At 37.9% G+C, this 16491-nt stretch overlaps 2 protein-coding genes across 3 annotated transcripts in view; one reads left to right on the top strand and one right to left on the bottom strand.

The window, feature by feature from the left end:
- LOC129765889 (protein takeout-like) overlaps window positions 1-4686 on the bottom strand; it is a 28839-nt gene extending 24153 nt beyond the window's left edge. For both annotated transcript variants that reach the window (XM_055766329.1, XM_055766334.1), the window contains exons 1-2: window positions 4379-4686; window positions 4186-4278 (exon numbers count right to left, since the gene is read on the bottom strand). In XM_055766329.1, coding sequence (XP_055622304.1) covers window positions 4186-4278; window positions 4379-4478 — 193 coding nt within the window. In that variant the 5' untranslated portion in view covers window positions 4479-4686. The remainder of the gene's footprint in view (window positions 1-4185; window positions 4279-4378) is intronic.
- The window catches only part of LOC129765902 (muscle-specific protein 20-like), a 174167-nt gene that overhangs the window by 52092 nt on the left and 105584 nt on the right, over window positions 1-16491 (top strand). The gene's annotated exons all lie outside the window — the stretch shown is intronic.

Raw genomic sequence — 16491 nt, 5'->3', positions numbered from 1 at the left:
TTTCTTTTTCTTTTTTCATTTCATTTGAGATTGTGCCAAAAAAAATCCATACGACGTCCACGTCGAACCAAGGCCGGCTGGAATGCAAAGCTATTTCACGACGACACTATCCATATAGCTGCTAGTGCAGCCAAAATGTATTTTTAGCTCATGTTTTGTCATCTCGATTTATTACATTAAATGAGCGTAAAAATGACAGAAAATGCCATGACTCACAAATACTTCCATTCTTTGTTTTCGAGAGGCTTTAAACTTTGCAGTTCATTCGCCTCTAAGCAAATACTGATAATCATTTGTATAATATATATGGAACGGCAATATAACATTAACCCTTTGCGGTCGTATGTCTGCTCTCAGCCACCATATCAAGAAACTGTATTTATTTTATATTTCATTCAAAAATGCATCATTTCACATTTTTTAGACGAATCTTAATGTCTAGTGAATCTTTTCCCGTATCAAAATTGTGCTTTTATGAACAATAGATAACAGTTATTAGTATGAACAAAAATGGTCATTCCTGTTTTGCGGCGCTATGGAGGTGTATAAAGCAAAGGATTATTCTGTATGTACAAACAGATAGATATAAGGCGGAAGACGTTAAACTAATTAGGTTGGCGATACATGTAGTCGATAACCAGGACTGGGGGGACTGTTTCAGAAGATATCACACGAAGGAGAATGGTACAATATAGTTTTTATAATAAAACCTCCTATGTTCAATATGTATTTACGAAAGTTCACAAAAAAGATACATAAATTTTGTTTATCTTTAATAATCTTACCCAAATTACCTTGCTCAAATTTAATACGACTGCAATGTGTTAATACGAGCGAGCGAAACAAGAGACTCGTTCCAAATAAACACGCATTACTTGGCCGAGATGGATATAGATCTCCTGTATGCTGGAAAGTGTTTTCTAGGAGTAAAATTAGAAAACACTTTCCAACTTCAATTTGTAATGAGATGTAATATTATCACGCTCCTCCCAAACAGCATCATTAGTTATGTGGATAGCGTGATCGTGTAGAACAGTCGTCTTGCATTCCAGCCGGCCTTGGCTCGATTCCCGTTGACGTCGTTTGGACTTTTTTTTTTGGGTGCAATCCCAAAAAAGATGAAAAAAGAAAGAAGGAAAAGATATCAAACAAACGTTTTAAATCGTTGACGTTATTTGACGCTTCGAGGCACGAAATGACATGTTTTCTGTCGAAAATGAAATAGTGTTTTCTAAGAGGATAAAGAAGAGCATGAATGATAATAGATTTCTTTCTCTGTCTGGGTCGTGTATTTGGCAAACTATACTAAAAGCTTTCATATGCTTTCATTTAAATATGTCTCCTGTTTCGCTCGCTCATATTAGCTCTAGCATATATATTATACAAGTGATATACACCTATTGGGGAGTAGAACATTTTCTGTTATTTTTCGACTCATTTAATGTAATAAATCGGGATGCCATAACATGTGCTAAAAATTAAATTTGGGTGTGGGTTTACAGTGAAAAACTTTTCAACTTGGTACACTTTCAACGAATTTAATCTGAATTTTCTGCCGGCGCTCTAAAATCGTGCTTTTGTTACATAAAAATGGCTCTCAAATTAATATCGTATATTTTTAGCAGTCCTAAAAAAAATGAAGTTTTGTCATGTCTTTAGAAGATTTTGGCTATGTAAAATATTGAAATAATATTCCCAGTGCAGCGAAAAGAATATTTTTTGTTGGTGGCAATATGGTTGCCAGTACCCGTAAAAGGGTTAAGGAGTTTTTGATTCGGCTTCTATTGAAATCCTAGATGTGGGTTTCTCAAATTTGAATGGCTTATTGTCCAATTTATCACCAGAAAAGCGAATGGACACCAATAGGACAACTGACAACTTACAGAAATAGTTAGATTGGACTGGCCCAGGCTCATGCCTCAGTTGTTTGACAGAACAAAGCACACAAAAGGTTGATTCCAGTTGTATGGCACCCGCCATGTTTTTGGTGCCAACATCTCAAACGTCAAAAGTATTTGGTTTCTTCAAAACAGCGATCCGCGTTTACGCCATTGAGCTTCGTTTACTTGTTTCGGGGCGCGTCAATGAATAGCTGATTTTCAGTCGTAACAAACGTTTTCAAAATTAAAATTATGAATGAAAATTAGCTTTTCCAAATCAAATTAGTATTTTATTTAAATTAAAAACATTATTATTTTCAGGTAGGGAAAAAGTCTCATACGAAAATAGTTTATGAAGACAACTTTATATTATAATGAAAAAAATGAGGTAACAATGTTGGAATTGTATAGCCATATGGTTGAATGAAAGTCAGAAATACTGAAGTGTCTCGAGTAATCAAATAACATGATGTGAAAATTTTCAGTCAAATTTTAAAATCTAAAAACCGGCTTCGTGTCTTCTAATCTGATAGAGATTACACTAACGAGTTTGGGACCCAAATTATGGGCCTAATTTGAAGTCGCCACCAGATGTCAACACTATTTTTCTGTCATCGCGAACTACCAATTTACCACCATCTGACATATCGTGAAGTTGATGATGAACTTTTACATCAGAGAGATAGTGAGATAGGCGATGACAGTAGGTAGAGTGAGATAGCGAAAATCGTGCCATACACCTGGTTGATTCCGTTAGAATCTGAATCACCGTTCATTTTATAGCATCGGTCGTAGTAGGCGTATCCGAATTTTTCTGACAGCAAATTGTTTCGAAAACCTGTATCTTTCGACGGTAAGAATTTCATGTTGATCTGTTTGAGATTGAAAGTAAATAAAACAATTAAGACAAATCCGGGACTCTCGGGATAGGACATCGCCAAAAACACGACTCTAACCAAAGTACCATCCGGAGAATCCGCAAACGAGAAGGTTATCGTAATTTCCGTGCCGGCAACCAACCAAATAGGACGCTAAAGCAAAATCTGATGTTCAAAAAACGCGCTCGAAAGATGCATGCTGATGTATAACAAAACGTACGTGAAAATGGATTTTGGACAGCTAATTTTAGTTCGTTTTCGCTGATAAATTTGCAAGGAAGCTCTTGATTCGGCAAGGGATTTGCAGCTGCGGGGAGAAAACCAAGGTTCTCGTCACGAACAAGACAATGGACCTCAAAATGTATAGGGAAGAGTGCCTGCAGAAACGTTTTCTTCCCTTTCCCAAGGCTCACAAAGCTCCGGTGAAGTTTTGGCCAGATTTGGCAAGTCGAGAGCTGCTTCAGAGTTACCTTGACAATGGGGTCGATGATATTGAAAAAGACTTCTATGCTGCCAATTGCCCCCAATTTCGCCCAATCGAAGAATATTGGGCAATCGTCAAGCGGAAATGCCAAAGGGTGCCAAAGTGACTCGGGTTGCTGCAGAGATGAAGAGATCGTGGAATAAAATGGTCACTGAGGTTGCCCAAGAGAGAGTTTAAACTTCGATAGAGGGTAGTAGGAAAAGTACGAGCATTCATTCTTCTGAAAAGAACAATAAATCTGCAAACATTTATGGTACTTTTAACCAATCCCGAGATACAACTAGATTATTATCCATGAGAAATTGACGAAAACTTGATAGACAGTTATCGAAAGATGCGCAATTTTATGAAGTCTTATTAGTTTTGGAGTAGACCATGTGAGCAACTTCAAAAATAACATAGCCAATGAAAACAGATTCGGAAGAAGGTGAATTGTTGCTTCTCAAGATTGTTTCCTAAGACAATTCCCACACTAATCGAGACAAGGAATTAAAATGACAATCAACCATAATATATGAATTGGAAATTAAAAGAAAAAAATTGTTAGGAGAGTTTTACAGATCATAACAGTAGTACTTAAGGTGAGAAAAAACATTGAAAAAATGAAAAAAATAACTTCAGTTCTCTATCAATCAGAAATTTAATTTCGTCAAGTGATTGTACCAATATTCTTGATTTCACTTCTGTGCAAACGAAAAAATTACACTATTAAATCTAATGTGATGAAAAATCCAGATTTTAAATAAACTAATTCTTGAACTTGAACCTAGTCACCACATGCTTAAAAATCCTATCCATCGTGATTCGCATGCTGCAGATAAGTGCGAATTCCCCCAGTCAACAGCATTCTCTTTACACTGACCACAACGCGACGAAAGGTTGTTTGAGAAAGGCTTAAGTAAACTTCAAATTCTCATTGAACCCCCAATCAACCATCACTTACCTGTCACCAATTTGTCGAACAATCCCTGCACCGCCTCGGTTGAGCATGCGACGAAATCCTCATCTGAGAAACGGCACGTTTTGATGAATGCAGCTACGAGCAAACAAACAAAAAATAAACAATCACTCAATTAGGCAAACATCTCACTCATTTATATCGTGTGTTTGTGCTGCATAGATCACAAAACACCTACGTTTCACATCGAACTTCATCGCCAACCCAAGTTGGTCCAGCACAAGCAGCTGAACAGCCACAAGCGCCACTAATCGATCCCTGAATGCAGCAGCAGTCATGTTTTCTTCTCACTCCGCACACTAAACGACTGAGTCAATTTTTGCTAAATATCCTTCACGCCTCTCGCGACTTTTTTTCCCCCTCGTTCACCGTTTATCTGCCCAGATTAACCGATGTGCCACAATCTCCCTAGAACCTCTAAAAACACGATTTTGAAAAACTGACGCGAGCCTCGCCGAGATCGGAAACTGTCTGAGGCGCTCCGGTCGAGCGCGGGTTATTAAATAAGCTCCTCTCCGCGCGGCTAATGCTGGGCTCTTCTAGCGAGAACGAACGCGTTAGAAGGTGGTTAGCACCAGCCATCGATCGTGGCGCATGATCGAGGGCTTCGCCGCATACGAATGTGCATGCAAACACCGCTGCAACGCATCGGATTTCCGAGCTTGGGGCCCAGGTACTGATGCTGGCCGCCCGAAAAAGCTCACCACGCGGTGCACACGGTGGGTTGTATTGCTGAACGGCGTGGTCTAAACGCACATGATACGGAATCTCAATCACGAGATTCAGTACGTGACTGAAATGATTGATTACGTAACAGGTTACGGGTTATTGATGAACATAACGCTCGAGATTATTCTTAGTTGAGGTTAAAGAACACAACAAGATGACAATCATCCGTGGCATTCAAAACAAAAAGCGGCCAGTAACAACAAAAGATGCATTATCCAGGAAGAGCTGGGCTGATGCATGGGCATTTTCATAGCCCTTCCCCTGTTGTCAACGCGGACATTTTTCCTTATTTTATTAGAATAATTGAGGAAATAACACGATTGGGCTTACATTAAATTCTAATTCCATTTGAGTTTATTTCAAATTTTACTAGCTGTGACCTGCCATGCTTTGCTGTGGAACATTTAGGTTTTATGACAGCGAAATAAGTAACAAAACAATGCATGTGTTTCTTTTTTATCCCTTTTTGTTTATTTTAGGCTCATTAGTATTTTAGCTGTAACAGAGCCGAATTTTAATCGTGTACATGTCATATTTTTATCATTTCTATTGTGCTAATTATAGAAATGATGTACTAATTATAGAAATGAAAGAATTACACAGTTGCCATTTTTCGGCGTTAGAGTATTCCCTTCTATACTATTTTGCATATGGTACACATTTACACAGTAGCCATTTAGGCGTAAGAGTTTCTCTTCTGTTCTTCCATTATCCAGTTAGACCGGACAGCAGAGACAATTGATTGGTCATTGTTGAGTTATTGACAGTAGCCCGATGTGTCTTGCAGAGCAGAGCAGTTGTATGGATGAATCGATCTTATTTCGACCGTGGATCGATCTCCATCGCTGATGATTGTTGCGTGGACGAAGTTATTCTGTAACAACACAAAGATGGTCAATGAGGGCCCTGAGTTTTGAACTCACGATCGATCGATTAACGAGCAAACGCGCAACCAATGTGGCTACGGAGACCCCCAGCATATGTTTCATATGAGTTTAATTTTGAATTACTTGTAATACTTTGTTTTTCTATTATCTGTGAAGATATAAAGGCTATCTAGTATACCAACATGGAAACGCGTAATATACAGTTGAACAATCCGCATCCGAAGCTTCATCACACAATTCCAAATATTGATCTGGAGCAACGCCAATCGAATAAAAATACATGGATTTAAAATCATTATCAGATACAGTTTTAGTTCACGATTTTTTTAACACTTGCAAAAAAATGTGTTGCTACTACATAGAATACGTATACAGTTACGTTCACAGCTTTACTTCAGAAGTGCGCTTATTCCATCTGAAAATCTTAAAGCTTCCTGAGGGGTTGGCAGTGGCAACAACAATACTTGAAGTTGATTTTATATTGTGTCATAATATAAGTTCCATTAGTGGTGAGCTTTTCGAGTTTATGAAGTGCACAAAAACAAACAGAACAATTTTATCTGCATAGATTTTTTTAATAAAAAAAAAAAGAATTTCAAGAAAAGGAAAGATGGATTAGATTCTCATTTGACAAAGGATTGAGGAGTAAAGGGTCGAAATTTCTAAGCGATAAAACGTTTGCGATCAACGGTTTGCTTTCAAAGTTTCTATGAATTTTAAATGTGTTCACAATAACAATCCAATCATCCTGATTATTTCACATCCATTTGATTCATAGAAAGTTTCAGTAGAGCTATTTACTACAGAGGTATTCTCTAACGAATGATCCTTTTATCCTTTAATTTTGAATCAAGAGTTTTTCATGAAATAATGAACGCTCCGCAAATCGATGGTCAAATCTGCCCACTGCAAACTCGAAAATGTTCTATACAACGTCCAGTTGTTGCTTTGACGAATTTTTTTTTTTTGTCGAGTGTAGTTTTTCGTCCACTCCGGAGTACGGTCGGTCACAGGAAATCCTGGTTCATGGTTCATTTACACACTCGATTCACTTTAAGTCGTCAGCGCAATACGAAACCTTTTCCGCAGTAGTTCCAGGAATTTTAAGAGGGTACTAATAGAGTATAAGAAATATATGCAATGTATATTTTTTAATTTTTCAACCTCTTATTGATCATTCCTTCTTTAGTGTCTAGATGGCTTTCAAAATGCTCGCGGGGTAAAAACTAAACGACTTGATAATATTCCACTCTATATTCCGTTCAAGTTGTTTTTGCATTTCGTTCAATTTGTCTCTCTTCGAACATTAAATGGGCAAAAAATAGGGAATACATAGTTATTACTCGAACGAAATAATGGTTTCGAACAGAATGCAAATCCGGCGGAATACAGAATCGGGGTATACATAAGAAAACTCACGATTCATTGATTTTTTAGCTTTCCTTCGCTCAAATCCTTATCAAAACATCACTTATAATTTAAATTACAAATTCGAACAGTTTACTAAAGAACAATTCAACCCCAAATTAATCAGCCGCTGCCCCGATCCGCTCCATTTTTAAAAAATTGGTACATTTTTGGTTTGAAATCTGCTGCCCGATGGCTGTCCAATAGAAAGTTAATTGATTCCTCAAAAACATGAAGAAATGTTTAAACTTTCTCATAAAATGAATAGAATATATATTTATCTATCTATGTTTTGCATTCCCCTTTTTCCCTGTATAATGGATTCGCCCAATCATTATAGTGATATCCAGAATACATGTTTTATATGGACGGAAAAGTTTTTTTTTATTATCGCCCCACTTTTTATTATCGTTCTTTAATTCCTTTCTGTAGAATGGTGATTCTGAAAATAGTGGAGGATTTGACAACGGCTTTCTCATGCAAGCCGCGAGTTTCGGGAAGTATTCTTCATACCCTGTACCATGAACCGACTTGTTTTTGTGCAAGTTTTCTTTTTTCCATCTTTCGAGTTCATCGCTGTTATTTTTTCTTTTCAATGTATGTTTTTGTTCTTTTGTTTAGGGATGTTTCAATCCATCGTTGTTTATCTGACGTATTGTGCGGATAATAGGGGGCCTGATAGCGAGCTTCACTTCTCGTTGGGGACGAGATGATTGGTATGCAAGGGTAAATACACTTCGTCTCGTTTTCACCGTGGGGTGGCGTTCGTAATCAGGCTCATGGTTTAATTATGTTAGGAATTTAAAATTTCAGAATTTCATAATTTGAGTCAGAAGACTCTTATTTTAGTTTTCATTTCAAGCAATTGGTTAGTTGATTATATTAGATACATTTATATTAGTTTTTGGTTCCTTATTTTTCAATTCCAGCCACTAAATTGAGTTTATAAACTCAGACTATAGGTTCTTCATCCGTTTAATTCTCTTGATTAGCTTCTCAGATTTCCGAAACATAACTCCCGCCATCGTTATTAGAGTTCGATACAGAGTACGCGGAATGAATAACGAAATATATCACCCGTCTTATTGGTTTCATAGGAGTTCTCTCGGTTACTTTTGACGTGGGACTACGTCTAACCGGAATATATGGGGGGTAAAATGAAAACATAAACACTGAACATGCAGGAAAAATTGCAAGATTTCGAATGCTTATAACTCGAACATTTTCTACTGGATCGGAAAGATGTTTGCATCAATTGATAGGGAATATTTCTACGCATCTACGCAATTAATAAAATGTCATTTTCATTAGATAAATAATTGAATAACTGTAAAATGTTAAGCGTTATCTAAACGCCCTAACTGCCTCGTTTTGATTGGCCCGATTTACGGTTTCCCCAACACAGACTTCAAAACCAAGCAGCGTTGGGGAAATCGGAATTGAAAATACATGAAAGTAGGGGGACTTTTGTTCTCTCCGAAATATGTTCCCTAACACAGACTTCAAAACCAAGCAGCATTGGCGAAATCGACATTGCAAATACATGAAAGTAGGGGCAGCTTTTGTTCCCACCGAAATGCGTTTCCCTAACGCAGACTTCAAGTCCAAGGAGCGTGGGAAAGTTAGCATTGCAAATACATGCAATTCGGGGGCATTTTTGTTCCGACTGAAATGTGTTTCCCTGCCACAGACTTCAAATCCATGGAGCGAGGGAAAATTGGCATTGCTAATACATGCAAGTCGAGGGCAATTTGTTCCGACTAAAATATGTTTCCCCAACACAGGCTTCAGAAACAAGGTGTCCAGGGAAATTGGGATTGCAAATTCATGCAGGTCGGGAGTATTTTTGTTCCGACTGAAATCTGATTACCTATAAAGACTTCTAAACCAAGGTGTCTGGGGAAATCGCCATTGCAAATACATGCAAACTGCAATCAATACATACAAATGGTTACTAAGCTAAGATAGTCCCACGTCAACCTTGCGGTTATATCATAGATATAACCCACCCTTTTTTTTCAGGTTTCCCAAAGAGACTCTTCGCCGTCGCGATTGAATTTAGATTCGTGCGTACGATGAAATAACAAAATATACAGCCAGTCCAATCATACTAACAGGTTTCCCTTTTTAGAATAGCGAAAGATAATCTCTGCTGCGTGTTATGACTTAGAAGATTTTCAGAATTTTGTTCCGTCGAGTGGTCGATAGTTCGCCTATACATAATCACATCACTTACCACAGTGAATCCTGATTCTTACCTCTCCCTACTAACAACTATCCCTTCCATGATAAACGCTAGGGAACCACGCTATAGAGGCGACCCTTCTGGCCTTCGGGCGGCGAATATCATACTAACATTCCTTCCCTTCCCCTGGTGCCTGTAAGGACGTGGCCGGCGTCGTTATTGACCATTTAAAGCTCGAATCACCGAAAATTGTACAACGAGAATGATTTGCTAGTCCCAAGCGTCATTCTGTGTGTTCTTTGTGTAATTTGGTTGGTTCAGGTCAATCACGGAGAGCAACTACGAATTGTACAGTCTACCCAAGCTCAAGCTCAAGAATATATATTTATCTATCTATATTTGACACCAGGGCTTGGAAATATTGAGCTTGTTAAGTGATATTGAAAGTATATTTTTATCAGTGTAACGCGTTTATTTCGCTTGTCGATGCTACTGTCATTCATTCGACGGCAAACAAATTTACAACTGTGTTCATTCGTATTCATTCTGTGCTATCTGAGCTTTCCTTAACGCTCGAGTCATGAGAATTCATTCACTTTTATTCATTGCCATTAAATTGTCAGAATGCAAACTTTGTCAGCCAAAGCTGGATGTTGGCAATTTCATCCGCTAATCCTATAGCACAGTTTGATCCGTTCGCAAAAGGAAGCTCGAAATATTCCCATTGCGGTCGTGTCTTGGACACCACCATTTTATGTTCGTGTGTTCGGAATTTGAGTCAAAAATTAAATGTTTGGAATTTGAGTCAAGACGGTATTTTTTTTACATCGGAATTGGAGTCTTTTGAAGCATTTCTGACAAGTGGAATTGGGATTACATATTTACTATGTAAAATGAAAACATTTAAACTGAGACGGAAACCTTGCATGCTTGAACAATTTAATTTCTTGTCACTGTTATGAGCATTCTGTACTTCGTTATCTTCGTCAACGAATTTCTCCGTTTCGTCAGTGTCCGAGAACGATACTGATAGGAATGAGCTGGTATATTAATATCAATGAATGACAAAACTAGGGATATTTTCTTTTGCTCACATTCCGTGAACGCTGAACAAAACGAAAAAGAGAATGAACAAAACTGGATGAATCAACTGTAAGGAGCTTGCTGTGTTTGTGAGGTTTGGCGTTGGTTCATTTTCGGTATCCCGAATGCAATGGTATAATGATCGAATGTGGTCGGAAATTCAGCTGAAAAGATTGATGTGATACAGATATTTCCAAGCACTGTTTGACACCATTATATCTGTTTGAAATATTGTTATATACAAGTTGTTTGGTAGCTGATCCGGAATATTTCAGGTGCATGGTCAAAACTCATCTACGAAAGAATTATTGAATTTTACCTTGAGACCGTTTTTTGCCTTAAGCTGACTTTAATTCTCAAATTACGCTGCTTAGCACGATTCCATTGCTTTCATTTGAGAACATTTTGCATACAATTATGTAGTTAATCATTTAAATTAGTGCAAGACAACAGAAGGATAACAGTGTGGTATAAAGAAAAGAATTGTGGAATGGTTATCATACATTTTTGGAAAACTTATAGAAACCCATGAAAACACAAACAATTTAAGTTTCATCTTTACTTTTGAAAGTTACTTGGTTCCATTAATTTAAATGTTTTACAACTGGATTCTACACAAAATTTTCTTATCTTTCAGAAGAGTAGCATAATTATTCTAAGTAGCGTACTTTCTAAATTAGAGTCAGTTCAAGACATAAAATTCAGTATCTTTGTCTCCGTATCGCGTTGGGATGTATGCCCTCAACGCATACCATGAGTCTCGAGGTTTTGGCAGGCGTACTCTCACTAAAAGATCGCTTCAATTTATTATTTATTATCGAGCTAAATTTTCAATCTGGGTTCTTGAGTCCATATCATGAATTCATCTCCATGCAGGTTGATCCTTCTTCGTATATTCCCAACCGTGTTTGTTTTCCTGACTACATCAATTCCTCTGTGCATTTTGATCTGTCCATGAAGCAGGGTATCCATGGAACATCAGATTATCTTCGATCGAGGATCGTTCCAACGATCTTCGATGCAAAGTATGGGAATATCAATTGTGATAATATGTACTTTACTGATGGGTCCTCAATGAATGAGTCCACAGGATTTGGAGTGTTCAACGAATTTTTTAGCACCTCCCACAGTCTTCAGAATCCTTGCTCAGTGTATATTGCTGAATTGGCAGCGATACACTGGGCGCTGGACAGCGTCGCCTCACGACCTGTTGAACACTATTACATTGTAACGGATAGTCTTAGCTCTGTCGAAGCTATCCGTTCAGTGAGGCCGGAAAAGCACTCGCCGTACTTCCTTGAGAGAATACGAGAAATTTTGAGTGCTTTATCCAGACGCTTTTATGTCATTACCTTTGTCTGGGTCCCTTCACATTGCTCAATTCCGGGTAATGAGAGGGCTGACTCATTAGCAAAGGTAGGTGCAATTGAAGGCGATATTTATCAGCGTCAAATCGCCTTCAATGAATTTTATTCTTTAGTCCGCAAAAATACCATAGTTAACTGGCAACGCAAATGGAACGAAGATGAATTGGGCCGGTGGCTCCACTCGATTATCCCTAAGGTTAGCCCCAAACCATGGTTCAAAAGTCTGGACTTGAGTCGGGACTTAATTCGCGCCTTCTCCCGACTCATGTCCAATCACTGTTCGTTAGATGCGCTACTCTTTCGTATTAATCTTGCCGACAACAATCTTTGTGTTTGTGGCCAAGGTTACCACGACATCGAGCACGTTGTTTGGTCGTGCGAGCTGTATCTTGTCGCCAGATCGAATTTAGTAGTCACCCTTCGGGCCCGAGGAAGGCAGCCCATGATGCCGGTGAGAGACGTGTTGGCTCGGTTAGACCTTGATTACATGTCCCAAATATATGTATTCCTTAAAGCTATCGATCTTCGTGTGTGATTGTCCTTATACCTTTAGTTTTTCCTTTTCCTTTGTGAGAGATCGGATCCCTTCTTAAGAATAAGATTAAATGTAAATACATATTAGATATAAGATAGGTTTAAGAATTGAGTGTGATGAGTGTGATTGAGAGTGTGAGTGTGATCATTGTCAATATATCCTCATATCCCCTCCTTTTCCTGAAGAAAATATGTCACCCTTCTAAACTCGAGTCGACCGCGAGTAATCGGTTTCCTATATTATTAACATTAGAATTAAGGAAAAATGTATATATACTAGTAACAATACAGTAAGGAGTTCGGCTCCTTTAAACCTATGTAACTGAGCCTGTAAAAATAAACGATTTAAAAAAAAAAAAGACATGAAATTCGACTCGAGAAAAGTTCATCATCTCTAGTTGAGAATTGACCAAATGCGTAGAATTTTTTCATCAAATATGATCCTCTCTCACCTTCTGAAATATTCCGAACCTGCTACCTAATTCCATATATATTTTTATCAGAATACTGGCTAAATTTTTGAAGACTAGTGGAAATTGATGAAATTAAAATACTTTGGAAAAATGATTTTACACGCACTTCTAGAAAACATTATTAGTTTAAGACTAACTGTTCTCGAGATGTAACAAAGTGTATAGAAAATTATATTTGATGAAAAATCATTTACGCATATCATGAAATCTCAACCATTATGGAAGGGTTTAATTTTTATAGTTTTAAACTCTGAGGGTCTATGCATACCCCGTGACTATAAAAGTTCGATCATAGGAAATAGCTTGGTCATTCACAGTTTACGTGAGATATTTGTATAATCCAGATTTCACTGAAGATGATTAATTATATGAGAAAAAATATATGAACGTTTGACTGAGTAGCACTCTCAGGCGGCTCAATCCGTTTATTGATAAATACGGAGAGTATTGGTATTCTTGAATATGTGAGATTTAATTTAATTTTGAATGTAAAAATGGTTGTATTTAAAAAAAATATTCTTCCTGTCCACGTAGACTCGATCTATACCCCCTCCCCTCTCTCCGTGGACAAGCGTGGACATTGTCTTACTCCCTACCCTCCCTAAAGTTGTCCACGTGGTATGTGGACAACCCTTTGATAGTAACCTCGAATAAAAAAGTTGTTCATAAGAAACAGAAAATCATTGCACCAATGATACAACTCCAAATTAGCTGAATATGGTGATGGATCTGGGAGAAAAAATCTCTTACACAGAACACGAATTTGACCCGAAATGACCGGAGCGAATTAGTAATTCGCAATTAAATAAAAAATCGCACGAAAGCTGTCCGCGCAACATGCAGCTTTGTTTTGCTAAAAGTGTAAACATCGTATTAATGGGCACTTTGTGTGGATCTAATGACACTGCTGAACCTCCCAGTGCAATGATTTTTTTTGACGTAGGACTACGTCTAACCGGAAGATATAGGGGGTGAAATGGAAATCTAGGCACTGAACAAGTAGGAAAAAAATGCAAGATTTGGAACGCTTATAACTCGAGCATTTCTCAATAGATCGCAAAGGTTTTTGCATCAATTGATAGGAAATATATCTACGCATCTATCATAACGAATAACATTTCATTTTTCTTGAGATAAATAATTGAATAATTGTGAAATATCAAGCATTGTCCAAATACACTATGTGCCCATTTTTGATTGGTCCATTTTGTGCTCCTCAAATCGTACCGACCAAAACGGGCAACCAGAGCAGCAGCGAAATAGAATGAAGCACGATTGGAAAGGAAAAAGAAAAAAATGAACGAAACATTGGTCGCAGTCTCACGCATGCGTAATTCTCGAGCCAGCCAGTCAGCTTAAAAATCCCCTCTCCGCTGCCGTAACGATCATTCTCATCCGAACCGTACACCACATCGTTTCGCATCACCTCACATCAACAAACCAACACAAGCAGCCATGGTTGGATATGGCAAAGGAGGAAAAGTGAAGGGAAAGGCAAAATCCCGCTCGAACCGTGGTGGTCGACGATAAGAAAACCTGCATTCGGAACATAACACATTCGGTTCGGCGGACATCAAGACAACAGGCAGTTGCAGCGAATGGCGAGTGGCAAACGCAATCGCAAAATGGCATCAGGTAGCAGAAGAAAAAAGTTTGTTCTTTATACAAACTGCTTTGGTGGCAAATCCAGAACAAGGCGGCATCGAGGGCGTTCGAAATGGTTTTTTTCAAAACCACGAGTACTAATTTTTCTAAATTGGAACCATTCCATAAAACAAGGCGCTTTTCAGGGCCATTAAACCTTCCAAAAAAGAGTTTAGGAAATAAAGTTCAATGCTTTCTAAAACATTATCCAAAATAATAATAAAACACAAATTGATGTTTTCATAGTTTGTTTGCCAGGATTTGATGAGTATGTGAATTTGGCAGTTGTTCTGAGCTTATTGATAGTTGGGGACTTTCCTGATTATTCAATTTTCACCAATTCTTAAATTGTTTCCAGATTGAAAGTACAGTAATCTACAATTAGTTCGACATTTAGCTAATTGGACGGACATGTAATGTGACTTATTTAGTTGGACATTTTTGTAAACATAGAGATCCAAATTATGATCCCACATTGAAAGTCGACACTGTACCACTGTCATCGCAAATGTTCAATTACAGGTTAAAATTACCTCCAATCCGGCACTGAGTGGTGGTAATGCGACGTGCCATTGAATGTAATTTACTGTAAAATATGTCACAAGCTGGATGGGAAGAAATTTTCCAACTGTGAAAGCTGTGGCGAGTGGCAAACGCAATAGCTAAACAGGAAGGTTTAACCGAACAAGATGGGGATATCGAGTGATAACAAAAACACAACACCAAAGGTTCTTTTCAGAACCATCAACATGTTCATAAAGAGTAAACAGTAAACTAATCCATTTTTCAGGTAGATAGGTAGGTATTCACGTAGGTGAAGAAAATAAAACAATATATTTAAAATATATATTTAACAAAAGCTGTCCCCTTTGCATAGTCCTACGTCACTCCGGTTATGTCCCCGACATTACCCACCCGTCTTTTTTTTCCAAAATATATATTTTTATCAAGGCTCATATGGCGTTAGCCTGACGGGGCCGGAGTTCAATATTTTGACAGTTTTTCTTATTATCTATGTTAGTAATATGTAACCGATTACTCGCGGTCGGCTCGAGGTTAGTATTACAAGTGTTCTCGTAATTGGGATGTTGCAGTCTCCAATGCTCTGTACGTGTGCCCGACACGGGATACTTCCTATTGGGATGCAGCTGACCATTAATCAGCAACGCCCCCCTAGTATGTACCCCTATGTGTAGAGTTGTCATGAGCGGTACAACCTTTGGCTCTTGTTGAATCATCAGTGGACTGCACAACCTTTGGCCCGTGTATCTGTAAAGAGTGTGTGTATGTATTGCCGCGACTAAGTAAAAGTTTATAGATCGGATAGGAGGGATATGAAACGGGGACACAACGAAGGAAACAAGGTTAAACGTTGACATCGGCGTTTCTGAGGAACGGGTATACTGCCGTTCTACGCATAGTTGTCCCATGTTACTTTTTGACAATTTTCACTTTTCTTCATAAAACGATGTTTTTATGCATAATCTTTCGGAAAAACACAAAAAACCTTATTGTTTGTTCCCAGTATTTAAAAAAACAACATCAAGTTCAATTGTCCCATGTTGATATTCTAGGCATAACTGTCCCACTATGTATTTTTTGTAGATCAATAATAAATGAATCGATTCAAGTACAGGAATGTTATGTGCATTATTCATACAATAATATAAACTGCTAGGAGTGCTTTTGAAAGAAAAGGGTCATCCATAAACCACGTACACTTTCAGGAATAGGAGATTTGGTTAAATTGTACGATTATTAACAAAATCCAGAAATGTATGCATCAAGAGAGAAGAAGATAAGGACTGAATTGACTGAAAATGAACTTACGTGGTTTATTACGTGGTTTAGCCCCCATTGGTATAATCTAATGGAAGTGTAATGTGTAAATTGAAGGTGAAGGCAGCATAATAAACATTGAAATGTTTTGGTATAGTTTTTTTAATATTTTTATTCTTAGGAGATCTATCATTTCAAGCTCT

Source organism: Toxorhynchites rutilus, chromosome 1, assembly GCF_029784135.1.
Source record: "Toxorhynchites rutilus septentrionalis strain SRP chromosome 1, ASM2978413v1, whole genome shotgun sequence".
NCBI lineage: Eukaryota > Metazoa > Arthropoda > Insecta > Diptera > Culicidae > Toxorhynchites > Toxorhynchites rutilus.
This window is presented reverse-complemented; position numbering and strand designations above follow the sequence as displayed.